We start from the raw sequence: 26,595 nt of genomic DNA, 5'->3' as shown, positions 1-26,595 counted from the left end.
GCTGGAGTGAAGGATGCTGCCATGCAGGTTGGATGGGTGGGATGCATTTAAAAAATGTTGTTGTTTTATATTTTCTGTTTCCTGGAGAAAGAAATGTAACTTTCTACAGCTGCCAAGTTTTCACAATCACTATATCCTGACCTATAGCTTTGTTCAAGCATGTGTTTTTCAAAATGTGGCTAGAAATGAAACCCTGCAGACTATGAGCTAAAAAAAAAAAAAAAAAAACATTTAAATGTCTACATGTTAATATTTGAGTCCTGCACTATTTTAGGTCTTAGATTCTCATTTTAAAATTCCATTTCATACATTTGTATCCAAGATGTTCACTGCCAATGACTGCTTCTCTGATATGGTGCTCATATGACAATAAGGTAAGGAAACATGTTGAGTCATTTTAGTGTGGTTTCCCTCTTGGCTCCAAAGAAAATGATTCCTTCACAAACATGCAGTTTATCAATCAATCAATCAACAACTTTATTAATCCCGCAAGGGGCAATTGGTTATGAGCAGCAGCTTATGTCATGTACACAGGCAGGAACATACAAGAAGAAAAAAAACAAAAAAAACACACAGATACACCCAGGAGCACAGATGTGAATAATAAATAAATAATAAATAATCAAGTTAAAAGCCTTTTCAAGAATTTAAAAGTTTGAGTGCAGAAGGGATGAATGATTTAGAAAAGCGATTAGTCCTTTGAGCAGGAAGAGCATATCTTCTCCCTGATGGCAACAGACGAAATTCATGTGAAAGAACATGACCTGGAGAGTTCAGAATGCTCTCTGCTTTCCGCAGAATCTGTTGGTTACAGAAGGAATTTAAGTCTCTTACAGAGCGGGGCTGTCTAGGAATCAAGAAAGACCTGATTTCATACTACTAAGAATGATATCTACTCCTTCATCTGAGAAGTCACCTCACCTCTTTGCACTGGCGTTTAATACTAGTTGAACATTACATTTTTACATTTGTATGTGTTTTTTATATGTTTCTAGTTATTGTACTTTGTATCATGTTTTTAACTATTGTTTTATTATTGTACTCCGATTGTGTTATTTCATATTGTAGTTATTGCCTGTACAGCACTTTGGTCAACTGAAGGTTGTTTTAAATGTGCTATATAAATAAATAAAGATTGAGATTGAGAAGTCCAGTGCAAAACATCTGGATCTTCTCCAGTGAAAATCAAACTGGCTCATCGAGAAAGTTAACCTTAGTCTTTTTAGTTATTTGTTCTGCTTTTATTTACTACTACTTATTTACATGCCCTTTAATTGACTCTACTTTGATGTTGCACACTGCTAAAGAGCTTCCAAACACATTCCCATAAATCAATGCACAATAACAATATAGATGTATTGCTGTTAATTAATTTGCCATTTGAAATAACTAAATGAAGTACTGTGTCTGGAGAGAGATGTTTCAGATGTTTTTTTTAATGTAATTTAAGAAACTCAACAGAACCTGGAGTCAAAAGGATCTGCATGACAAAATGACAAAATACTATTATCCTTTGGGTAATGTTCCATAAACATGCCCTGAATCAAATGAATATTCAAAAGGATAATGCACATATTATTCAGCTCTTAAACACAAACACACACAAACATACTCGCAGCTTTTTTTAGGAGCATGTCAGCATGTCGAAACTTTTCGTGGTCTCGTGTGAACATTTGCATTTGAACATAAAAACGTATAATCTTTTAGGAATCCAGCAGAACCTCCTCTGTAGGTTTGCCTCTTTGAACCTCAGCCAACAACTTCAGTAAAGCATTCAGCACATTATCAAAACAAGACGAATGCACTCAAAGCCATAACATACTGCGTCATCAATATGTTCCCTCTGTCAAGGAAAAGCAACAAGAGGAATCAAAACAAGAGAAAGAAAATGTATCACTGCACCCGCCTGAGGAATGTCTTGATTATGGGAGACAAATGGAGGAGTCTCCACCGCCCTGCACCCCCCCCCCCCCCCCATCACTTTTGAGGATACTCTTCCTTCACCCCACAGCTCTCTCTACTCTCCGTTCACCCTTTCACCCTCGCCCACCCTCCTGGAGATCGCTGAACATGAAGGAGATACAGAGGGTTGGCACCAATTCCTTCCTGGAGTTCAATGACCAAATTAAGGCGATACGCAGGGCTGGCAGCATGTCTTTACCCCCGCTCCTCAGGGGCGGACTGCGGGGGAAAAGTGGCCCGGGGATTAATTGACAGACAGGCCCACTTAATGAGCGGCATGTATCGGCCGGCCGGCGACGAAAGTATGTTACTTAACAAAAAACCCTATGCATTTAATGTGATTTTGGACAATTATTCATATAGTAATCACATTACCTGAGCCCTTGAGTTGCCTAGAGCAAAATAGTTACAGCATATATTTAGTGATTTTAATGTTTAATTTTGACCCAATTTGCCTGACTTGACACATGGAATAAAACATGGGCGTAGGAAGCATTCTCAATGTGGTTGAGACAATTTAACAGGGGGGTTCGGACCCCCCTATAGGAGGTGAGGTCCACCACCTGCCCACACCCCTCCCACATCCTTCCCAATTCTTCTTCTTCTTCTTATTCTTCTTCTTCTTCTTCTTCTTCTTCTTCTTCTTCTTCAACACCCATATAAAACAGAACTGTAAACAGATTTACTTTTTCTTTCAACATTTATTTGAACAGCAAGTGGAGGCAAAAGTGACTGCACCCAAAACAATAAACCTGCTAGCTAACTAGCCTAAATTTAGTAACAGAATGTGGGCAACACGTTCTTCTCCACAGCCGCGTGACCTTTGAGTCAGACGTCACTTCCCCCTTTTCTATCGGGTACAGCCGTACAGCCACTCCCCCTGAACCCTGTTTCCCTGCCACCCCCCCCTATGCAAGCCCCTCCCTCTGAACCCAGGGCTCGCTACAATACTTATACTGTATACACAAACTATACAAAAACGCCTTTACGCTTTTGAGCTTGTTTATCCATCTGCAGGCAACTGCCAGCTAGGTCTCTCAGTCACTCACTCGTTCACTGCGCAGTGACAGCTGCTACGGGCCTGATGTGTGAAATTGAAACTGATAGATAGAACAAAGGTAGCCTATCAAAACGGCCCAGCGCGCCCAGAGTGGCCGGAACACTTACAAATGTGGGCCGGTAGGATTCAGGCAAAAAAGAAAAGAATATTTTTTTATTTTTGGCCCTCCGGCCCACACACAGCACCGGCCCACCGGAGAAACTCCCGGTATTCCCAATGGCCAGTCCGCCCCTGCTCCTCAACGACGCCCACCAAAATCACCGAAGCAGAGACGCACACCATCTCCCTCGTCTTCATCACCGTGTCTACGTCAACCACCTCCCCCCCTGGCAGCATGTCCTTTACTCCCGCCCTTCAACGACGCCCTTCAACGACGCCCACCAAAATCACTGAAGCAGAGACGCACACCATCTACCCCGTCTTCAAGAAAGCATCTGCGGTCTCCGAAGCCTGATAAGGATGTGTGTGTACAAAACGCAACAAACTCTAACTGATATGTGCTGGGTCCAGGCTCAAGGGCGTATGGCACTCTCAACTCTTTCCAGGACATGCCGGGGCCCTGCCTGCCTGTAGCTTTGCCGATATCTGTGTTGATAGGTAATAGATTAAGAGCGGTGAATCAGCTTAGAAACAGGAAGTGCTCAAACATTTGTGTGAGTTTATCTAATTTATTCCATGTCAGCCACAGCTTGTGGAAAAAAATCTTACTGATAGTGTATTCAACAAACTTAAACTAGCTTTATTAAATGTCAGGTCTTTGGCAGGAAAAACATTTTTAATCAATGATTTTATCACTGAGCACAATCTTGATTTTATGTTTTTAGCGGAAACTTGGATTGAACAAAATAACAGTGCAGCTGTTCTTATCGAATCAACCCCTCCCAACTTTAGTTTTATGAGTCAGGAAAGAATGCAAAAGAAGGGAGGTGGAGTTGCTATTTTGTTCAATAATTCCCTTCAATGCAGGAAGACATCTTATGGGAACTTTGCTTCTTTTAAATATGTGGTCCTTCAGCTGAAATGCTCCTCTCGAGCTCTGTTCCTAAATATCTATAGACCACCCAAATACTGTGCAAGCTTTTTTGATGACTTTACTGAACTGCTGTCTATAGTGTGTATTGACTTTGACCATCTAGTCATCGTTGGTGATTTTAATATCCATGTTGACAACCCCCAGGACAGAGGGGCTAAAGAACTGTTTTGTGTTCTTGATAACTATGGACTGACTCAGCATGTGACGGAGCCCACGCACAATAAGGGGCATACTCTGGACTTAATTATCTCAAAGGGTCTGAATATCTCTAAGGTTGTGGTGACTGATGTTGCACTCTCTGATCATTCCTGTGTTTTCTTTGAGAGCTCTATTTCTGTTCACAAATATGTTCAAAAAGAGGTAACCTCAGAGCGATATTTAACTGAAAATACTAGGGAAATGTTTACTCAGAATTTTTCTTCCACACTTGCCCCTGCTAACATCTCAGTAAATGAGCTAGTAGATCATTTTAATTCAAAAATTCAAAATGTTATAGATGCCATTGCTCCAACTAAGGTAAAGGAAGTGACTGGCAAGAAAATATCTCAATGGAGAAAGGCCATGAGCGTGAAAACAGAAAAAAGAAAGTGTCGAAAAGCTGAACGCAGGTGGCGAAAAACAAATCTCCAGGTTCACTTTGAAATCTATAAAGAGAGACTTGGCCTTTATAATTTGGAATTGAAAATTGCCCGACAGTCTTTCTTCTCTGACATCATTACCAAAAACAAAAACAACGCACGTGCCTTGTTTGCTACCGTCGACAGACTAACAAACCCCCCAGTGTCAGAAGCCTCTGAATTTCTATCCACCAGGGCCTGCAATGATTTTGCCTCCTTCTTCACTGACAACATTCAGAAAATCAGACAAGTAGTCAGTGCCTCTGCATCAGGTACAGCAAATGTGTTGTCCCTGTGTCCAGTCCACCTAATATCAATTCAAACACCATGACACAATTCCATCAGATTAATGATAAAAACCTAGAGGACATTATTCAACTTCTGAAATCCTCCTCCTGCTGCCTTGATGTTATTCCAACAGGATTTTTCAAAGATGTTTTTCGTTGCATGGCCTCAGATCTACTTCACATAGTAAACAAGTCTCTTTACTCAGGTGTTTTTCCACAGGCCCTGAAAACTGCAGTCATTAAACCGCTCTTAAAAAAGAATAATCTAGATGCTTCAGTAATGAACAACTACAGGCCCATATCAAACCTCCCATTTCTAGGTAAAATCATTGAAAAAGTAGTTTTTCAACAGTTGAGTAATTACTTGCATTTAAATAACTGTTTGGATGTGTTCCAGTCAGGCTTTCGACCAAACCACAGCAATGAGACTGCTCTTGTAAAGGTCTTCAATGACATCCACTTAAACACAGACAGTGGCAGAACTTCAGTGTTAGTATTATTAGATCTCAGTGCTGCGTTTGACACTGTTGACCACAACATATTACTAGACCGTCTAGAAAACTGGGTGGGACTTTCGGCAACAGTTCTGAATTGGTTTGAATCCTACTTAAAGGACAGAAAGAACTTTGTTTCTATAGGTAAATACACATCTGAGTTGACAAATATGACATGTGGGGTTCCTCAAGGCTCTGTCTTGGGGCCTCTTCTCTTTAACATCTATATGCTAACACTGGCTCAGATAATGAAAAACAACAAAATAAGTTACCATATGTGGATGACACACAAATGTACGTAACCATTTCACCAGGAGACTATGCTTCAATTCAAACACTGATTACGTTTATTGAACAAATCAATGACTGGATGTGTCAGAACTTTCTCCAATTAAACAAAGATAAAACTGAGGTAATGGTTTTTGGAGCCAAGGCAGAACGTATAAAAGTGAGCGCTGAGCTTCAGTGTGCAATGTTCAAAACAACAGATAAAGCCAGAAATCTAGGTGTAGTCATGGACTCTGACCTGAGTTTCAACAGTCACATTAAAACTAAATCACAGCAATGAGACTGCTCTTGTAAAGGTCTTCAATGACATCCACTTAAACACAGACAGTGGCAGAACTTCAGTGTTAGTATTATTTTACTAAATCAGCCTACTATCACCTAAAGAACATATCTAGGATTAAAAGACTAATGTGACAGCAGGATTTGGAAAAACTTGTCCATGCTTTTATCTTCAGTAGACTCGACTACTGTAATGGTGTCTTTACAGGTCTCACTAAAGAATCTGCAGAACGCTGCAGCTGATTCAGAACGCCGCTGCTCGAGTCCTCACTAACACTAAGAAAGTGGATCACATCACTCCTGTTCTGAAGTCTTTACACTGGCTTCCTGTGTCAAATAATTGATTTCAAAATATTGCTGCTGGTTTATAAAGCTTTGAATGGTTTAGGCTCAAAATACATTTCTGACCTACTGCTAAATTATGAACCATCCAGAACTCTCAGGTCTTCAGAGATTGGTCAGCTGTCTGTCCCCAGAGTCAGAACTAAACATGGAGAAGCAGCTATCAGTTACTATGCTCCAAATATCTGGAACAAACTCCCAGAAACCTGCCAGTCCGCTGCAACTCTGACTACTTTTAAATCCAGGCTGAAGACCGCTGCTTTTAATTGAACTATTCACATCTTAAACTGCACTGTAACTATTATCCTTCTTTTAATGTTTATTTTATTATCTTTGCTTTTTAATGACTGATTTGAAATGCCATTTTCTTAATGTCTTTCATTTTTGTAAAGCACTTTGAATTGCCTTGTGTTGAAAGGTGCTATATAAATAAACTTGCCTTGTCTTACTGTATAGAAAATACATGGTTGAATGAGAATAGTGTTGACGTACTGCTCAGTGAAAAGTGTTGTTGATTTACAGAAGAGTACATTCTGAACTAAACTGTCTTTTTATAATATTATGCAATTGCATGCCATTTACATTCAAAATGAAAAGGTGAAAAGAGGAGAAAGAACTAAGTATTATTTTACTGTTGAATCTGTCGTACCCTGCAGAATTACAATTTAAATATTTAGAGTTTGTCTTATTATATTCCAGAATCAGGTTTATTGCTATGTACATTTACACACACACGGATTTTGCTTTGGTGTACAATGATGCAAACATAAACACTGAAGGAGGAATTGAGTTGTAAAATAAGAGCAAATTAAGAACTGTTATAACAAATGTAAAAAGTAAACAAATTAAGTAAATAATGTGTACAGTATATTTGAATTTCAACAGTGGAAGAGTTTGCATTTAAAAGTAACTCTTCAGAAATATGCACAGAGGAATGTGCAAGGTTTCCTGTTTGGAGTTGAAAGAATGATACAAATGTGTCACAGGATGTCACAAGTTGTTCCTTAAGGTATTGCATAAGTATGTGTGTGTGATCTGTAAAACAAATCACCCCCTGGGCCTGGCGACAGCAAAGTTAAGGTTGACAGATTAATGACCTTGTTTCTTTGGGCCATTTTGTGGTTCGGCTGTGTACGCTGTCATAATTACATGTTAGTTTTTGGAAATTGACACTAAAAATCTGATATTAGACCTCATGTTGAGACGTCTCCACTGGCCTGAAAATGTAATAATTTATCAACAATTTAAATCAGTGTCCATTCAAATTTGTAAAAAAAGATATATACATTTGCTTCTCTCGACCCCTAATGTTTACATGCTGCTGAAATATTTCCCAATTGGGATCAATAAAGTGAATCTTATCTTGTCTTTATCTGTATTACTCTTCTCCTTTTTTTTTTTACTTAATCCGCATTTTTTGCTTGTTCGTTGTTAACCCTTATTGGCAGACTTTCAAGTTTGTGTTATGATTACATTTAATTCAGATTCCAATACTTTCAAAGCATCCATATTACTATTTGACACTCCCCCCTACCTTCCCAATACAACATTGCACAATAATTAATAAGGAAAATTAAGGCACTTTACTTGTTCTTACATGCAAATATAGAGATGATCACATTGAATATACCGTAGAATAGTTATTTAGTATATTAGTAAGAGCTCAGTTCACTAATCATCATAACAAAAATGTGGGAATCAACAAGACCACTATATTCAAATATATGAAAATCCTTTAGCACGAAGGGTTCAGAGTGTTGTTACATTTCCGAGGGTTTATGAATGCATCTTTTCCGGGTTTCTACAGGAAGTGACGACACGCGTTTTTTCGGCTTTTCTCGTGCGGTAGCAGCTCCGTAAGTATTATTTATCTAAAATCCATTTCTAAACTACCCTTGAAATGAATTTTAGTGAAATTACTTTTTGAAACTTTTCATTTTTGAGTGTTCACAATAGACAAGTTAAACAAATTAGCATTGGTTTCATATTATTCATCGTTGTTGGTCCAGGTTAGCATGCTAGCAACTTGTTAGCCGTAGTGGAAAACTCGCTAGCTTCTGTTCTTTAGCAATAATTAGCAAACCTTTATTTGCCTTATAAAACACGGCAGATGTCTCTTATACAATAAGATAAGTATTAAGTTATTTAAAGGTCTGATGAGCAAAACGCCTACTGGCAATACATTGCTTAGCTTGTTGTTGGATGTGCTTCTTCAATTAGACGAAATAACTAAAGCTACATTACCACACAACCATATCACCTGAAATGTATCCCCTGCAGACACTTTGTGCATGTTTGATTTGTAGGTAGTTTCCGCACTTTTGGGTTGAAACAGACTTAGACGTAGTGTAACATATGTTGTTAGATTCAAATGAGGGGACTGCTGCCTCATTATTGACAAGTCAGCTTGATATTTATGACAGGAGCTTCATGTTTTTAGCGACCCCTCTCTATTTAAATGTGCTCAGGTCTTGGGTGTGTACTGTTCTGAACATCACTTGGTTTTTAGTTGGTTTGTATCTGTTCTTCTTAGTTTGTATCTCAATGATGTAAGTTGCTTTGGATAAACATGTTAATGTAATCTTTGTTCTCCTCTTCAGATCTATTAAAGATGACTACAGCTGCAAGACCAACATTTGAGCCGGCCAGAGGAGGGCGAGGTAAGGGAGAAGGTGGAGGGGATTTAAGTGCCCTGTCCAAGCAGTATTCCAGTCGAGATCTCCCGGGTCACACCAAAATCAAATACAGGTCAGTATTTCAAACATGTGTAGAATGATTTTTGTATGTTGTTATCGGTGTTTCACTGAGTCAACCGCTGATTGTTATCCAGTATGTTTGTTGCTGAACTCTTCCTTCATTTGCTGGAAATATAACAAATGTGTTTTCCCATTCTCAGACAACCTACCCAGGATAACCAGGAAGAGGTGCGTGCCCGTGACTTCCGCAGGGAGCTGGAGGAAAGGGAGCGTGTAGTTGCACGTGAAAAGACCCGAGAGAGAGGACCAAGAGGTTGGTATTTCTGCCGAGACTTAATGTTTTTTTAACATGTCTTCTATTCGTTATTCCTATGCAAGTTACTCATGTTATGTAACGTATATACCCATTAAACCAATAATTGATATACTGCATTGACCCTCATTTTCCAGAGCACACCACATCATCATCATCTTCGTCATCATCCTCAAAGAGGCCCAGACTAGATCAGATCCCAGCAGCCAACCTTGATGCTGACGACCCTCTCACCGATGTAAGAGCATTCCCTGCAATATTTAATCTCACTTTTTGGGGATTAGAACTCCCTCATCATTGATGCCTGGTTATTTATAGGACGATGAGGACGAGGACTCTGAGGAGGACAGCGATGATGACGACACTGCAGCGCTTCTGGCAGAACTGGAGAAGATCAAGAAGGAGCGGGCTGAAGAGCAAGAACGCAAAGTAAAGTTTGAACCAGCTGTCAAGTGAAGACACCATTTCTGTTTGAGATGAGGCAAATGTGCTGTCATTGAGTGACGTTGTTTCTTTTCCCATTTTAGGAGCGGGAGCAGAAGGCAGAGGAGGAGAGAATTCGCATGGAGAATATATTGAGTGGCAATCCATTGATCAATTTGGCCGGGCAGCAGCAGCTGCAGCAACAGCAACAGCAACAGCAACAGCAGGTCGCCCCGACTCAGACTACATTCAGAGTCAAGAGAAGGTATGGCATAAAGACACATCATGAGTTTTATGTATAAAGAAAAATGTTCTCTTCACTTTCCACTTATAATCCACTCAAATGAATGTGTTAATATCTTTTTAGGTGGGATGATGATGTTGTGTTCAAGAACTGCGCCAAAGGAGTTGACGAAGCAAGGAAGGAGAAGCGCTTTATCAATGACACACTGCGCTCTGAGTTCCACAAGAAATTTATGGAGAAATATGTAAAGTAAAGACTTGGTGTTTTTTTGTTTTTTTAACCTTTTGTTTAGACTTCGCTCTCCTTTCCCTCAATCCCAAGATTGACAAATGCATTCACATACATTCTGTATTCAAATGCATTAGTATGTGTACAGTCAACAAGTAAGATGTTGTATATAAATGAGTGGGAAAGATACATCCTTTGAATAAAGCAAATGAAAAGTTGAAACTGTTAAATGTCTTTCTGTAGGTTTTTCTTTTTAAATAAAATTAACATTTCAATAAACTGTAAGACTATGTTGCCTTGCAGGAATTTATTTGAGAAAATCCTTGTCATTTTGGAGGATTCTCTTTTTAAGGGCATTGTTCCTTAAATATGTATTCTACCTTTTTCCTGAAATGTGGGGTTTTGGTTTTAATTTCCTATTGTGCACGATAACACACTTAAAACTGTTAACAGAATGGGTTTTACGCAATCATAATTTAATGAACCTTTTGAGATAAAGGAATGAAATAGGCAAAAAGATTTCTTCAAAGTAGAGTCGCATTATTTTTGATATTTAAAAGGAAATTCATTTGGGGTGCAAGTTCTGATTTCAAGCTTTCTGTCTTATTTGTAATGAGGCAAGAATTAGAATTGTATTTTAATTTGGCTAGTTGTGTAAAGCACTGTTTATATCAATCATCCCTACTTCAAGTCAAAAAATGAATGATTATTTGCAACATGGATACTTTGGAACGCAATATGTGTGTACGTGTTGTGTTTCTCGGAAACAGTTAGGATAATACAACTATAACGATAATTATTTGATATTATTCGCGATTTAAATGCATTTAAATCCCTGGAATTTCTTTAAAAAGCCAAATGCCACCAAATGCCTGTTCCAGTTGTTTCTGAATCAAATCAGAAGGTCCACAGCGCATGCAGCCCTCCGGCAGGGGGCGCCCACTCCAACAATCGCTCCATTGTGACAGGCTTTGGGAGGCTGCTGGGAAAACATGGCAGCTTCCTTTCGTTGGTGGGGATTTACTGAACTCCGAGGGGGGATTTAAAGACATTCTTCAGTGTATACGGGGATCTTTAGAGCATTATTCGGGGCCAACAGCACCAGATATCCTAACGCTTGAAGCAGGAGAACATGGAGAAGAGCGGCAGCATCGACAGCCTGGGCTCGAAGCGCTCCTCGTCCCGACAGCCAAGTGTTGATTCATTGTCCAGGTAGCTAAACGCACCACAACACGTCGCTTTTAAGCTAGCTAAAAGTTTTTAAAACAAAAAGACAGCTGTGTATTTCAGTGTTGTAACGTGACTTGACATGTCTAATACTAATGTTATTTTACTAAAACTTCAGAAGCGTCCGTTAAACCACAAATAATGCAATGTGCGATTAACAAACTGCCATGAAACGACCCCTGATGTTGACAGTTGGGCACCATTTAACTAGCCTGTCATTATCGGCCATTATCCCTTATAATGAAAAGGTCCAACAATCTTTTATAATGTAGGAGGGACAATGTAAGCAAATGTCAATCTAAATAAACAGATTCCAGAGCAATGCCACCCATTGTGTATTTGAATATTCAATAAATAGTTTAGGCTTTAAAACTTGTGAAAAACGAGCCCACGATGATGCCTTCAAGGTTCTTCATTCATACTTCCTCAGTATGCTTTACAGTTAAAAGTCCTAAAGAAGAGGTGGAGGATGTATGCAGATCTTTTACTTGATTAAAAGTAGCAAAACAACAGTCTAGCAATACTCTGTTTTAAGCGAAAGTCCTGCATACATTATACATAAGTCCGAGCATTACAACATAGGCTACTTAAAGTACCAAAAGTAAAAGTTGTCGTTATGCAGAATGGCCCATTTCAGAATCAGAACATTTGATTATTATTAATGTGAACATCACCCACATTTTGAATTGATAATGTCTTATTTTATTCAATAATATTACACCATTTACTTGTTAATTATATTGTATATTATTTAAGTATATGCTTTAGATGTAGTAAAGTAAATTGAACAATATTTGCCTTGTTTGAGGTGTTTTGGAGTATAAGTATAAGTAACAGAAAATGGAGTAAGTACCTAAAATTCTTCTTATTGAGTAAATTCACTCTCGCTGTTCTAAAGTTACTACTCGGATAAGCCGAGTAGCAACTTTGTGAATTTACTCAGCAATCATTTTTGTTAGGTGGCTAATATTTAATCAAATAACGGTTTCAGCATAAGTACAATGAGAATAACATGGCTGTAGTTACATTTTACTCAGACAAGTTGTATTTCTTTTTTATAGTTTGTCCTGTTATCTCTCCACAGCACGTCCACCTCTCGCTCTGACCGCTCTGCCCAGGCCAAAGCAGCCTCTGCCATGTCTTGTGACTCCGGGGCCACTCCTACAGAGCTCTCCCCAGAGCTCAGGGTCAGTTACATGCACAAATGTCACTTACACAATGCTGTTTTTTTTCATTTACTCATAATAATGTCCAAAGCATGACTCTCCTCTTCTCTGCATTCTTCAGGTCAAGCCAAAAACTGCTGCCAAGGTACGCCTTCTTGTGAATTACAAACTAGACGAAGTAGTCTGAATAATGATAATTCCGTAGCTAGTTTAATATGTTCAGATTAAGAGAGCGCTTCTCCTTTAGGTATAATATGTATCTTATCTTTTAAGCAGGTGCCTAGAGATTCAGACAAAGAAGAGCCACAGTTACTTCCAAATGAAACTGTTCATGACATGGGTATGTGCTCTCTTTGCATTCACGCATTAAAGGAAAATTCGTTTTTTCCTATATGTGTTGTGCTTGGCTATAAACATCATTTTTTATTTTTTTATTTTTGTAGCCCAAGATGTCACCTATTTCTGTCCTTTCATCGGAGCAATGAGGGGGACGGTGACAGTAACCAACTACAGACTTTTCTTCAGATGCATGGACAGGGTATGCTTCTTGAATAAAACATTTAAAAAGCAGTATAAATCGCTACAGAAAACGTACAGTTTTTGTTAATGTGTAGTTTGTTTCTAGGAGCCATCATTTGTGTTGGACCTGCCCCTCGGGGTGGTGAGTCGTGTGGAAAAGATTGGAAGTGCCTCTAGTCGCGGCGACGTGTCATACGGGCTAGTATGCAAGGTGAGTAGGATGTGGAAACTAAACCTGCTTTATATGGCAATTCAGTAGATGGAACAGTGCACAGGCATAACGAATCTGAAATCACATTTTTTAAGAATAAGTCAGTCTATGAACATGCTATATTTCTACAATAGCATAGCAAAGATGCTTTACTGCTATGAAATCATATTTATATACAACTATAGACCTCTGAGTATGTCCATGACCTGCTGCTCTGCCTATCTGCAGGATATGCGTAATCTGCGATTTGCTCACAAACAACTGGAGGACACACTGAGGAAGTCCATTTTCGAAGTGCTGGTGAAATTTGCGTTTCCTGTTTCCAACGGGCTGGTGAGTGATTTTTAAGCCTTGGTGTCTCTGTCACTGTTGATCAGCTCTGTCTGCTGACTGAACACCTCTCCCTCTCTCCACAGCAAATCTTTGCCTGTGAATATGGCCAAGTATTTCCTGAAAACGGATGGAAGGTGTATGATGCTGTCTCAGAATACAAAAGACAGGTATTTAAAAACAACATGGTTCGACCGGCATATCTTAATTAGATTGTTGGGAATGTTTAAATTTGGGAGGTATGAAGTAATTGTTCCATTGTTTATTTATCTCATACTGCCTGTGCTGCTGAACCTCTTTTCCCCTCTGTCTGAAACCAGAGCCCAGTCTGCTCTGATTGGTTAGCTGTCCAGCTCTGTTGTTATCGGTCAACCGCTTAGAGATGACCCGCCCCATAGCCTTTCCCGTACACTGTGTTGGAGCGCTAGCCATAGAAGCGCGACAACACACTGCAGGAAAGGGGAAACCCCAAAACGAATAATAGGGCCTAGTAAGCAAAGATAACAGCTTTAGTTCCATATCAGCAAGGTCTGTCCGACATCTACTGTAGGTAATAAACTGAATGTAAATATGTAACACATTCAACCCCGCTTAAAAAATCTAAAATTCCAGACGGTTTATTACATTAGTTATTTGTCTGTTTTTATTAAATTGGTACCTTGTGTGTTTTTAAAGGGTATACCAAATGAAAGCTGGAGGGTAACAAAAGTCAATGACCACTACGAGGTTTGTGACACCTACCCATCAACCCTGGCGGTGCCTGTGAACATACCAGACGAAGAGCTGAAGAGAGTAGCTGCCTTCCGAGCCAAGGGAAGGATACCTGTGAGTGACCTTTCTTCAGCATGAACCTACCTATCCTCTCCTCATCATATTGTCTGACTGTCTTTGGTAACATTCTGTTATACTCTGTGTGCAGGTGTTGTCATGGATCCATCCGGAGAGCCAGGCCACAGTGACGCGCTGCAGTCAGCCCATGGTGGGAGTAAACGGGAAGCGCAGCAAAGAGGATGAGAAATACCTTCAGGCCATCATGGATGCTAATGCTCAGTCCCATAAACTGTTCATCTTCGATGCCAGGCCCAGTGTCAACGCTGCTGCCAACAAGGTATATCATACTGAAAATCAGCCAAGAAAATTGCAATAAGTGCATCTCTATATGTAAAGAAACTCAGGGTCTGCTTGCTAAATGTCTTCCCTTGTTTGTTTTAAAATGTTCTTCTTCAGATGAAAGGCGGTGGTTATGAAAGTGAAGATGCGTATCAAAATGCTGAGCTGGTGTTCTTGGATATTCACAACATCCATGTGATGAGAGAGTCCCTACGCAAGCTGAAGGACGTGGTCTACCCCAACATCGAGGATTCCCATTGGCTCTCCAATCTGGAGTCCACTCATTGGCTTGAGCACATCAAGGTGAGCGAAAGACTTGGTGTTATATACCGGATCTCCTCTCAACTTAAGGAGAATAACAACCACTCTGTTGTGCATGTGTTTTTAGTTGATCCTAGCAGGAGCCCTGCGTATTGCAGACAAGGTGGAGTCTGGGAAAACTTCAGTGGTGGTGCACTGCAGCGATGGCTGGGATCGCACGGGCCAGCTCACCTCCCTGGCCATGCTCATGCTGGACGCTCACTACCGCACCATCCGCGGCTTCGAGGTGCTGCTGGAGAAAGAGTGGCTGAGCTTCGGTCACCGCTTCCAGCTGGTAAACACATTTTCTCACACTATTTTGACGTTTGGTAAAAATACATGTGCTTGGTTGCTTTATCAGTTGCATCACTGATTATCCTTTGTTCTTCTTTCAGCGTGTTGGTCACGGCGATAAGAACCACACCGACGCAGACCGCTCACCTGTTTTCATTCAGTTCATCGACTGTGTCTGGCAATTGACTCGCCAGGTAAGCAATAAATAGAGCTGATCTTCAGATCAACACGGTCTTTCAATGACACTAAAGAAGCTGTTATTATTTTAGTTTCCTGCTGCCTTTGAGTTCAACGAAAACTTCCTGGTGACCATCCTGGATCACCTGTACAGCTGCCTGTTTGGGACATTCTTGTGCAACAGCGAACAGCAGAGGCTGAAAGAGGTAAGAGCATTTTTTTTTCTCAAAGCTTTGTTGGAGGTCTGAGTCCAACGTCATGTCGACCTCCCCTTTTTATTTTACAGGAGATTCCCAAGAGGACAGTGTCGTTGTGGTCCTACATCAACAGCCAGCTGGAGGACTTCACCAATCCCTTGTATGTGAACTATACCAACCATGTGCTGTTTCCTGTAGTCAGCTTACGTCACCTGGAGCTTTGGGTTGGCTACTACATCCGCTGGAACCCTCGCATGAGGCCTCAGGTATGGCAATAGGCTTTTTAAGGCCAGATACATTGTTTCTTTTTATGCACTGGTCAATTTTGAGATGTTGGGCTGTTTTGCTTTTTAACTTTCAGACTAGTGGAAAGAAAACCTCCAAAATATACATTTAACAGTTTATTGCACTCAATTTCTTTATTTGCATGTGTAGAATTTACCAAATTCATCCAAACCAGCATAATTAATCACAACATATTGTCCATTGAATAATCCACTTACAATACATATCTTTGAAGCCTCAAATACATTTTGTTTTTGTAATACTCCAGAAATCTCCACTTCAGTGGCACTTACACACACAGACTGCAGAGGGGTTCATTCATATATCATTAATAGCCTGATTTATAGAGAAGAGTTTTTATTACTAAAAACATGGATTAAACCTAAAACATAACTTAATGTAAGTAATCTGCTGAAGTTTCCAAGTGGAATTTATTTGTTAAATCTTTACATTATTTTCCAGGTTGTCCCCCCTTTAGATCGGACTTCAGCATTTCAAAGAAAATTGTTTGCATTTCATACATGCTTCACTAAAGTGTTTGACCTTGAGATTTACAGGTCAACCTATTTGTTGTTACCAGGAACCTGTTCATCAGCGCTACAAGGAGCTGCTGGCGAAGCGTGCGGAGCTGCAGAAGAGAGTGGACGACCTGCAGCGAGAGGTGACCAATCGCTCGGCCTCTTCCTCTGAACGTGCCGGCTCCCCCACACGCTCCATCACGCCGGTGCAGACCTTTGTTTGACGTAACTGTGACCCTCATGACGGTCGCGGAAGCTAAACACTACCTGTGAGAAGCTGACAGTAGTCATCTGTAGGCCACGCCATGAAGGACCTGGGTGCTAAACTGGCTCTTTGGGTGAAACGCCGCGTTACACACTATCACCAAATGTCTGTTTGTGTTTGCACATTTTACGGGGAATATAGAGTCTGCTTACAACCGGAGACTGTCTCTTAGTGCTTTGACCACAGCCATATTGTTCTCTGCCTCCAGAGTCGAGATGTTAGTGATAAGAATAGTGAGTACTGTCTAGCTCATCGACCCACCTACAATCAGTGTTGGACCATTTCTGAAGTACACTAAAATATTACTCGGGTGAATTATGTATGCCTTACACACTTCATAGGAACACTCACTTCATTCCTCTGCACTGCAAATGTTAAGAGATTGATTTAAAAGCAATTGTGAAGATGTAAATTACTGCATTTGAGTGGTCTGTGAGATTCAACAATGTAGCTAAAGGGCTGTTAGATTATTTTAATGTTAGGAAAAATACATAGCATTAAAATAAGTTGGCAGATTGTCTTCCGAAGTCAGTGCTTTTAGATTGTTGTGACCAAATATCTTTTTTTTATGAATACATAGACTTATGTCTTGTATTAATCTCATGTTTTGTAAGTTATTTATTATCCTTCTTTCCAGACTTGTATGCCTGTCTAATGTCACAAATTAATTAGAAATGTTCCCATGCAATATTAATATGCTAACCAGAATATGCAACAGTTAATTTGTCCAGTTAATAATTAACGTTAAAAGCTAGTGTGTATCCATTTCTTAATATTATTTTAAAAAACTAGTAGCAGCCAATGTTTTTTTTATAGGAAGCAGAATATGTAACAACTAATAGTTTGCCTTGGGTGTTTATTTCACATTTTATTTTAAATATCTGTGCCTTGTTCTAATTGAGAGATAGGATAGCACAGTTTTTAAAATGTCAACTAATACTGGTGAAACGGTTAATACAGTGTCAGCCTTTCCACTGCATATGTAAATACTTTCAATAAACACAGGAGTCGGTATGATTTCCATAGCGTGATGTGTGAACACAGTTTATTTCCTGCCTTTAATCTTTTAGTGTTTCAAATGATAGCAGAACCCCAACAACATGAGCAATAACTGTAAAATATGAAGCACGTTTTTTATTATTTACAAATGTCATATTCATTAACCTTCATTACACTCGCTGAATAATTCCTTTTTAGACATTTGACAGGCTGTTATACAGTGTATCATGTAGGTGGTGCTGTACGCTAGCAATACAGTCTGGTGCTAGTTAGTCAGGAGCAGCGGTCAGGAGTAATGAAGCTGTTTCCAGAACAGTATGCACACTAACTTTATTTTTTCTCAGCAGTCCCAATACTGATACCACTAACATAGTGATTATGGTCTCCATCTAATATAATAAAGAAAAGTGTATTTTATTTTAAATAAGGTATGTGAAATACAGTGTGACTGCTTGAGGGTAATATTAGACTCAGTGGCTCTGGAATCATTTTACATGATCATATTCAAGCGGTCTCTCATACCTGAATATTAGATGACTGGCCATAATTGAGCTTTAATGCATCCTTTATCCATTAACAGGCTTATCATTCCATTGACTTTACATTGTAATTCATACCTATAACTTCAAATGAATTGATATTGCCACTAAAATTGCTTAAGTTAGTCATTTCTATTACTGGCATTACTTTTTATAATTAAAAAGAGCCTCATCCAAATGAGTGTTTATCAACAGAATGAGACTTGATTAGGTTATATTAATGTTGATTGAAATGTGTCACACATTTCAGAATTAGGATCCAATCTGTTGGATGAGGCACTGAGCTGCAAACAGGGGCGCCGTAAGGGGGTGAAAAGTTAGGACGATTCTAAGGGCCCGTGACTGACAGGGGCCCAAACAATTTTAGAACATTAAGAACAAAATGTTTAAGTAACCAATCTTAACATGGGGCCCAAAATCACTGGTTAATACCCTCAATTAAAGGATGACAGACAGTATCAACAGTACAGGTATCCAGCATGTATTGAATTCATAGTTATGTGTTACAGCAGCCACTTTAGTATCAACTGAAGATTTCAGGCCCTCTTATGAATGACTTTTTAACTACATGACAACTTTTCTGAAACAAAACATATCTCGATTTCTAATAATAAAAAATAACATTTGTAAGATTAAGATGAATCGAGAATTAGCAGAATTCAAAATAATATGATTGTTTCCATTTCAAACTATGCACCTATCATTTAGGACTCAATAATTACACACACACAATTCCTCACAGGCAAACTGGATGCAATAAAAAAAAAATAGTCGTGACTTTAGTAATTAAATCAATTGTTCAAGTTACTTACATAATTCAACTCAAAACCTTTATTTATCCAGGTAAAATCCCATTGAGATCAATGATCTCTTTTTCAAGGGAGACCTGCAGCAGTAGGTTCCACAAGAAGACATCAAAACATAAACAACAGAACAACAAAAGGACATCATACAGCAAAATGTACAGGGATTACAATTTACATATCTAATTTATATATAATTATACCTGATCATGGATAGTGGCCAATATATAAATGAAATATAATAGTATGCATACATAAATAAAACAAATAAAATAGATTAAATAAGATTGTATTAGAAACTAAATACAATATAAATATGAAGTATCCACGATTGTGATTGGCTCTGCTTATTTCAAACAGTAAATCCCGCGGACGGATATTGTGTCGCGATAGGTTTCCTTTCTTCTTGTGGAGCTCATTTCCTGTTACATGACGACGACGGCGTTGATACAAAAAGAGAGAAGGAAAACAGGAAAATACCTTTCTTGGCGAGAACAGTGGAAACTTAATACAAATAGACAGATATATGTTAACGGGTTGCTTATTCCGCGACTTTAGCAACGACTCGTCTGAAGTTAGTCGGGTTGGATAACGTGATAAAGATAACAAATATTTGGATTTTATTGTTCTTCGCCTGCTCCCTCCAGCTAAGCTATTTCTGTGTTGCCCAGCGCTACTTAGCCGAGCTAGCTAACGTTAGCTAACAGTGGATGCCAGCGCTGTTTGAGTGTTCTCAGTCCTGAATTAGCGAAAGGGCTAGAAAGGAAATAGCGTCGGTAATCCGGTCAATTTGCAGCTGGACTCTGCTAACCTAATCTAGCTCGGTGACATCAGTTCAGCGAGAATGGCAACGTCGGCTCTGTACGCCTGTACGAAGTGTAACCAGCGGTACCCCTTCGAGGAGCTGTCGCAGGGCCAGCAGCTGTGCAAGGTAACTGGATGTGTGTGTGTGTGTGTGGGGTCGAGGATGTCTTCAAACAATACTCAACAACAAATCCCAAGCGTAAAACTGTTGATGTTTTGTGAGGGGTTGATGCCGTGTGGTGTGATGCTCTTTCGACAAGCCAGATTATGTAACAGCATTTATCTGTCCAACCTGGAAGCGCTAATACAGAGAGTAATCTTGTTTAGATCATGTCATACGTCGATCCTGATTAGAGTTAAAACTCAGTCCTACTGAATAATTACACACTGAACAATAATTACTAAGGGTTTAAAATAATTTTAGTTTTTAGGAATTGCCATGGGTGTACATACTTGTTGCCTTGTTTAGAGATTTTTTATTCTAAAGTGTGTTTCTAAACATCCAAGTCTGCACTGATTCATATCTTTTAAAAGAAGGTAGTATAGACAAAATGGACAGTTTTATCACTGTATTTCCTATACTCAGAACTTTTCTTTGTACATGATAGTTAAAGCACAAGGTCAATGAAAACTTCAAAAACATTAGTTGGTTTATCATTGTTTTTCTCACTATTAGATAATGCCACTTAGATGTATCCAACATCGGCTCTAGTTTATTGAGCTTATGTTTCCTACTCTGCCCATCCCTTGTGGAATAGTATTTTGTGTTGAGCAACCTAAATCAGTCAAATTAAACGTATTTCTCTTCTTGTATACAGTACACCCACATAGTTGGGTGTTGTTGCGAAACACAAGTTGTTATGAGGCGAGGCACTGTTCTTTCTGATGTGCCAGTTTAATCGCACAATAACACTCATGAGAACATTTCTTTGTTTTGTTGCCACAGGAATGTCGCATTGCACATCCAATAGTGAAGTGCACATTCTGCAGATCTGAGTTTCAACAGGAAAGGTGTGAGATTTCCGCCTTGTGGTGAATTTCAGCACATATGCTATTATTAAGAGGGTGTGCATTTTTTTGGATTCTAACCCCAGTTTATTATTTACAGTAAAACCAATACAATCTGCAAGAAGTGTGCTCAGAACGTCAAACAGTTTGGAACAGTAAGTAAGCACTTGAAGCACTTCGCACTCCAGTTGTATTTATTGTGTGGCACTCACATTTGTTTACGGTCGATGCTGTAAAATAAACACATTTTTCACATGAACTTTTGTCTCTCTTTACAGCCCAAACCCTGCCAGTACTGTAACATCATTGCAGCTTTTATCGGGACAAAATGTCAGCGCTGTACTAACTCAGAGAAGAAATATGGACCTCCACAGACCTGTGAGCAGTGCAAACAGCAATGTGCTTTTGACCGCAAGGAGGAAGGCAGGAGAAAGGTACACACCTCACACACTTGCAGCCACATCTGACAGTGAATGTCAAGTTTCCTCTGGTTTTGTGCAGATTCCCCACTTGTAAGGGACTTGAGGCATCGACAGGAATTTAAGAACAGGATTCCACTCCAATGACACAGCTTTTCTTTTAGCAGTTCACTTAAATGTCTTTGCTGACTGGGTCACTTTATGCAGATGAAAAACCTTTGAAAACAAGAAAGATGCATTTTAGAATTTGTAAGTTATCAAAAATAAATAAAGCATGTAAACATAAATAAAGCATGTAAACAATACATTTGTTTGGCAACTGCTGCCTTAATTATGAATATGTTACACATAGATTGAACAGACTAAGCACAGAAATATCCATTTTAAAAACGTTTCTTTAAACCCAAGCTCTTTTAAAATCTCAGCAGATTTAATTAACTGGACTTTACTAGAAATGTTAACAAATTGATTATTTTTAAACAAGAAAAGATGATTTCCTCTTTTAACAGGTATTCAATGAATTAAACAAGACTTCACTAGCAATGCTTCTAATCAAATGAATTTCTTTAACAAGAAAGATTATTTTCTCCCCTTTTAGCAGGAATCTTCCGTGGAATAAATTAACAGGATCTTATTATAAAGGTTTTTACTAAATCAAAAATACTTTTTAAGAATAACTATTTTCCTTATTTTACCTATCCTTCTGACAATAACAGAGCGTCTAAGCTCAGAATGTTCCGCACAATTAGCACACCACATTGAAACCTACATCTAAACAATGCTGCGTAGAGTTCTAACAAGACACGTGGGACACACGCAAACAATCTAACAGAACATAAACATTAGCGGCTCTCACACAACATTATGGATCGGATCTTACCGGCTGCCTGTCCTGACTCGGTAGAAATGCCTCCCGTCTACACGCTTCAGTCTACCAGGATCGCACACAGCAACTATTTAAATCCTTCTCCAGGATGCAGCACTGGGCTCTATGATTAGGGTGATTGCTCCCAGCTTGCCAGAGGAGGCAGGACCGCCTGCAATCATTACACACCTGTTGTCTATCCCTATTAATTGATGATATGTATTTAAATGAAACATATTTGTAGCTCTAATCATTTCATTTCTGATTAAAATTAAGCTATTTTGTTATTGATATGTATCCATATATATTATTTTCCGACTACTTGTAATCTGTTTTTTATTTTTATTTTTTATTAAAGCCTTAGGCTCTGTTTGACTTAACAGTGAATATGTAACAGCTAGTCTAATACGGAGTACTATATCCTTCTTGTCTTACAGGTGGACGGGAAATTGCTCTGCTGGCTCTGTACCTTGTCTTACCGCCGTGTCCTGCAGAAGACCAAGGAGCAGAGGAAGGGCTTCGGCTCCTCCAACTCCTCCTCGCTGAATGAGAAAGACCACCACTCCAGACCTCACCATCATCACCACCACCACAGACACAGCAGCTCTCATCACAAGTACGTCCTCTGTCGGGTCATTATTGGGCATTTTAACAGAGTAATGACACTTGTGTATAATATGCTATAGATGGTTGTTAATATCAAGCATTCAAAAGTAGGACGTAGATCGAGGGAATTAATGGCTACATTATCTCACACAGACTAAGTGGGAGCTTAAGTCCAGAGCAGGAGCAGGGGCTGTGGAATAAGAGGTAAAACTTCCCTTTTCAACTCAACTGCTTAATAGAGTGAAAAAAAGGCAACAGTTTTAATTTACCATTTTGATTGTTCTTTGCAGCCATAAATCTTCTTCAATCCAGAAGGAGACTCCAAAGAAGAAACCAAAACTGGAGTTAAAGCCATCCAACGGGGACAGGTATTGGTAAAAAAAGATTGATTTTTTTTTAATGGAAAAATGCTCATTCCTTTTGCAATCATCCTGCTGAAGTGAACTACCCATCTTAATACTGGCCTTGTTTCTTTTCCTTTCCCCATTCAGTAGTTCCATCACCCAGTCAATGGACTCTGGAGGAACAGATAACTTCATTCTCATCAGCCAGCTGAAAGAGGAAGTGATGTCACTGAAGAGAGTTCTGCAGCAGAAGGATCAAACCATTCTAGAGAAGGACCGAAAGGTATGTTATCACCCTCTAATGAGTCAAATGCTAAATCACCGTTGGTTCCTTCTACGTGTTTGACGTATTGATTATTCATTGCCCCTCTAGCTCACGGAGCTCAAAGCAGACTTTCAGTACCAGGAATCCAACATGAGAGTCAAGATGAACCAAATGGATAAATCGCACAAAGAGTCTATGGAGCACCAGCAGGTAGGAAACCACAGATGCACACATGACAGGTGTCTCTTAAAAGTTTCAACTCAAAACTCCACACCTTATAACACCCTCAAACAATATTGCAGTCTTACACAATATGCTTATCCTGCAAGTTGACAACAGAGACAATAACAAATCATATATTGTGCAGCCCTAGTTGATTCTAATGTAAATGTTCTACTCGTTATTTAGCTCTTTTTGAAGAGGTTTACAGAGTCCAAACATTCAAATGAACATCTTCCAAGAAGGTGTGTTGTATAGTATTTGCTAAAGCATGCCTTTAATATTAGTCCTGTCAATCACTGACTGTCAATCTTGTCAGTTAAAATAAAGGTTCTCTTCTACGACTTAAAGGCCCAGTAGAAATGAGCACACGCTAAATCAATGTACATATATACAGTCTATGAATCAATTACATCTAAGTTTGCTTTCCTGAGATTGTTTCAAGTACATCTTGTAGTTATACTTACTACAATGTTGTTTTTTAATGCAAAAACCTGTTGGGGTGCATGATGATCCTTGTCTGTTATTGTCTTCTTGCCCACGTGATTTTAAGTACGATGTATAACGTTGTATAACTGCAGCTATTGCAAAAAGAATTGCTTTAAAATGTTAAGCAGTATCTGGACCCATATCCTGCTTGTGTGTCATATGTGCCAGGGATGAGTCACTTGTTGCATAACTTTGAAGACTGGTGTTATGAACAAAATGTGTCATTTCCTGTTAACTTTCCTGTTAGTGTCACCGCTGCTGCTGTTTTTTCATGCTGATTGGACATACGCCATTTTTCTCAGAACACTTTTAACATTTAAAGTTAACCCATGTTGGGAAACCATTTAGGGTCAGATGAATGATGAGTGTTAGGTATAAAAGTACATGCTTTGCAATTCGTGTGATGTTTCTTCACATGTATTTATAGCAGCCAAATTGAAATGTTAATGGTTTTTGTGAGTGCAAAAATGTCAGAACTATGCATTTACCACCATGTATCATTTGTTTCCACAGGGCAAGAACAGGGAATTGCTGAAACAAGTCGCCTCCCTCTCTAAAGGAAAAAAGTTTGACCGAACAGGAAGTTCACTGCTGCCCTAACAATGGGTTGGCCAACGGGTAACAACACAGAGCGGCTTCATTGTTGTGACACTGTGAAAGTCTCCCTCTTGTGTAATCTCATTGCCATCAACATTGATTACTCCTGAAATGGTAACGACAGAGACCATGTTGTACATGGAACTAAACTGTTGAATCAAAGAACCCTTTCTCTAATATCAGCATATTTTAGATATTTTATGGCAACTTTTCCACTGGCTCATGGGATGTGTGATTGAGTGGAGGATGGAGCCCTCGTTTTAACACTGCCGGGCCAAAACAGAACGCATGGTGTGCATACGTGGACAGCATTCTGTCAACTCGATGTATCCACTTGATTTTTATGGATCTCATGCAATTTATTTATTCAACTGTATTTCTTAGCTTTTTTATTTCCTCACAACATACTAAGAGAATATCCATATTTTGGGGTTTTCTTCAATAGCAATTAGTTATATTTTTCTAAATGTATGTGAATGCAAAAGACAAGTTCTCTTCAACAGAGATACGGCGCAACTTTACAATGTATGCAAACGTGGGAAGGGTGACCACAGAGCTGCCTCTCAACAGTTGAGAACCCTCTCAGTAACAATTCACAAAACTAACAATGAACACTTTAAAAGGCTGTCTGACAGAGAGACACTTCTTGGCTGCCCTCTTTCTCACTGTGTGACAGCCGTTGTGCTTTGCTGTTTCTCTTTAGTGGAAAAATTGTAATACTGCATGATTTTACTGCCAGACACCGGTTGGCATTGTGGTCAGACTTCTTTTCTCCCTCTCCCTTTTTAATTAGTTTTTTAAGAATCACTTGTAAATGTATTACTGGGGTCAGCCATTGTATTTAAACTATTGCTTGTATCTGTTTTAGTGAGTACAGTATGTGTACGGTAAGGCCAGTTGAAATTAACATGTCTGTAGAAGATGCTTTTTAAGGAACACATCTATTATAATGCATTATTGGGCTGGTTTCATACCGTGGCGTCCAGGATCACTTTTGTACTTTTTTCCAAACCAACTGTTTTAAAACTATTAAAACTGGCTAAACTGTATGTTTGTTTTTATTGACCATTTAAGTGTTTAACAGTTGTTTTTAGATGTTTGTAACCTCTATAGTTAAGATAATATAAAAAATTAAATTAGCTGGTATTCACATTTGTATAACTAGAAATAATGTATCATTTCATTTTGTCTATGTATGATAAATAAATCAGCTTAACCTGTTATTCATTGTTAAGTGATTGTTAATTTAGCAAAAGTTTGTTTTCATTTGGATACCATTTGCACAGATAGGACATCAGTTATAGTATAAACAAAAATATCTGATGAAGTTGTTAAAACAGGAAAAACATCGAAATCATGTCCTACATCAAATTAATCAAACGCCGACACTACTGGCTCCATAAAAAGAAACCCTCTGCCCTGGCAAACATACATGAGGCGAGAAGAGTCCAGCAAAAGTGACATATTGTGTTATAGTCATATGAACAATGTATGGAAGTTAATCATTTATTGGACATTTAACGTTAGCAAGCCACAAACCGAAGAAAGGACTGCGCCTTCCACGGACCACCGGTGTCAATAATAGTGGGGAAATAGGTCTTTAACGTTTTTGCATGCAGCATGGTGTAATGTTTATTTAAAGTAATTGGTGCTCTGTTATTTATATTTACGTTCAGTTTAAAAAAAAAAAAACACTTTCTGAAAAACGACTAATCACTTGACATACTCGGCATTTGACCACGTTACAGTGAGTACCTGAACGCCTCAATCTTC

The 26,595-nt window shown here is 39.0% G+C and overlaps 3 protein-coding genes across 6 annotated transcripts; all 3 read left to right on the top strand.

The window, feature by feature from the left end:
* The first annotated feature begins 8,117 nt into the window (after positions 1–8,117).
* Positions 8,118–10,551, top strand: cwc15 (CWC15 spliceosome associated protein homolog). The gene is made up of 7 exons (XM_034204213.1): positions 8,118–8,218; positions 8,963–9,110; positions 9,259–9,371; positions 9,509–9,609; positions 9,690–9,800; positions 9,899–10,059; positions 10,162–10,551. Exons 2-7 carry the CDS (start codon positions 8,974–8,976, stop codon positions 10,289–10,291), a joined length of 753 nt encoding a protein of 250 aa, XP_034060104.1. The 5' UTR covers positions 8,118–8,218; positions 8,963–8,973; the 3' UTR covers positions 10,292–10,551.
* A 628-nt stretch (positions 10,552–11,179) lies between these two features.
* On the top strand, positions 11,180–17,896 carry mtmr2 (myotubularin related protein 2). Of its 2 annotated transcripts, none has more exons than XM_034204265.1 (16): positions 11,180–11,478; positions 12,578–12,680; positions 12,781–12,804; positions 12,933–12,999; positions 13,103–13,197; positions 13,285–13,389; positions 13,618–13,722; positions 13,806–13,889; positions 14,395–14,544; positions 14,639–14,827; positions 14,947–15,132; positions 15,218–15,424; positions 15,525–15,617; positions 15,693–15,806; positions 15,887–16,063; positions 16,663–17,896. In XM_034204265.1, exons 1-16 carry the CDS (start codon positions 11,399–11,401, stop codon positions 16,822–16,824), a joined length of 1,941 nt encoding a protein of 646 aa, XP_034060156.1. In that variant the 5' UTR covers positions 11,180–11,398; the 3' UTR covers positions 16,825–17,896. The 2 variants fall into 2 exon arrangements, with proteins under 2 accessions (XP_034060156.1, XP_034060158.1); XM_034204267.1 differs by having other exon boundaries at positions 11,181–11,478; positions 12,936–12,999.
* A 1,735-nt stretch (positions 17,897–19,631) lies between these two features.
* fam76b (family with sequence similarity 76 member B) lies at positions 19,632–25,871 on the top strand. 3 transcript variants are annotated; one of them, XM_034204256.1, is made up of 10 exons: positions 19,632–20,137; positions 20,957–21,021; positions 21,119–21,173; positions 21,297–21,452; positions 22,740–22,918; positions 23,062–23,112; positions 23,199–23,276; positions 23,400–23,535; positions 23,626–23,727; positions 24,739–25,871. In XM_034204256.1, exons 1-10 carry the CDS (start codon positions 20,051–20,053, stop codon positions 24,823–24,825), a joined length of 996 nt encoding a protein of 331 aa, XP_034060147.1. In that variant the 5' UTR covers positions 19,632–20,050; the 3' UTR covers positions 24,826–25,871. The 3 variants fall into 3 exon arrangements, with proteins under 3 accessions (XP_034060147.1, XP_034060146.1, XP_034060145.1); XM_034204255.1 differs by having other exon boundaries at positions 23,199–23,282; positions 23,403–23,535; XM_034204254.1 differs by having other exon boundaries at positions 23,199–23,282.
* Positions 25,872–26,595: the final 724 nt, after the last annotated feature.

Source organism: Gymnodraco acuticeps, unplaced genomic scaffold (assembly GCF_902827175.1).
Source record: "Gymnodraco acuticeps unplaced genomic scaffold, fGymAcu1.1, whole genome shotgun sequence".
Classification (NCBI taxonomy): domain Eukaryota; kingdom Metazoa; phylum Chordata; class Actinopteri; order Perciformes; family Bathydraconidae; genus Gymnodraco; species Gymnodraco acuticeps.
This window is presented reverse-complemented; position numbering and strand designations above follow the sequence as displayed.

Bases quoted from the DNA above. Each gene is read 5' to 3' on its own strand.
- mtmr2 (XM_034204265.1), top strand. From the start codon at position 11,399: ATGGAGAAGAGCGGCAGCATCGACAGCCTGGGCTCGAAGCGCTCCTCG. The intron at 12,805-12,932 runs GTACGCCTTCTT...TTATCTTTTAAG, and splicing joins AGCCAAAAACTGCTGCCAAG to CAGGTGCCTAGAGATTCAGA. The intron at 15,425-15,524 runs GTAAACACATTT...TTCTTCTTTCAG, and splicing joins TCGGTCACCGCTTCCAGCTG to CGTGTTGGTCACGGCGATAA.
- cwc15 (XM_034204213.1), top strand. From the start codon at position 8,974: ATGACTACAGCTGCAAGACCAACATTTGAGCCGGCCAGAGGAGGGCGA. The intron at 9,111-9,258 runs GTCAGTATTTCA...TCCCATTCTCAG, and splicing joins CACACCAAAATCAAATACAG to ACAACCTACCCAGGATAACC. The intron at 9,610-9,689 runs GTAAGAGCATTC...GGTTATTTATAG, and splicing joins CTGACGACCCTCTCACCGAT to GACGATGAGGACGAGGACTC.
- fam76b (XM_034204254.1), top strand. From the start codon at position 20,051: ATGGCAACGTCGGCTCTGTACGCCTGTACGAAGTGTAACCAGCGGTAC. The intron at 21,174-21,296 runs GTAAGTAAGCAC...CTCTCTTTACAG, and splicing joins ACGTCAAACAGTTTGGAACA to CCCAAACCCTGCCAGTACTG. The intron at 23,283-23,399 runs GTAAAAAAAGAT...TTCCCCATTCAG, and splicing joins TCCAACGGGGACAGGTATTG to TAGTTCCATCACCCAGTCAA.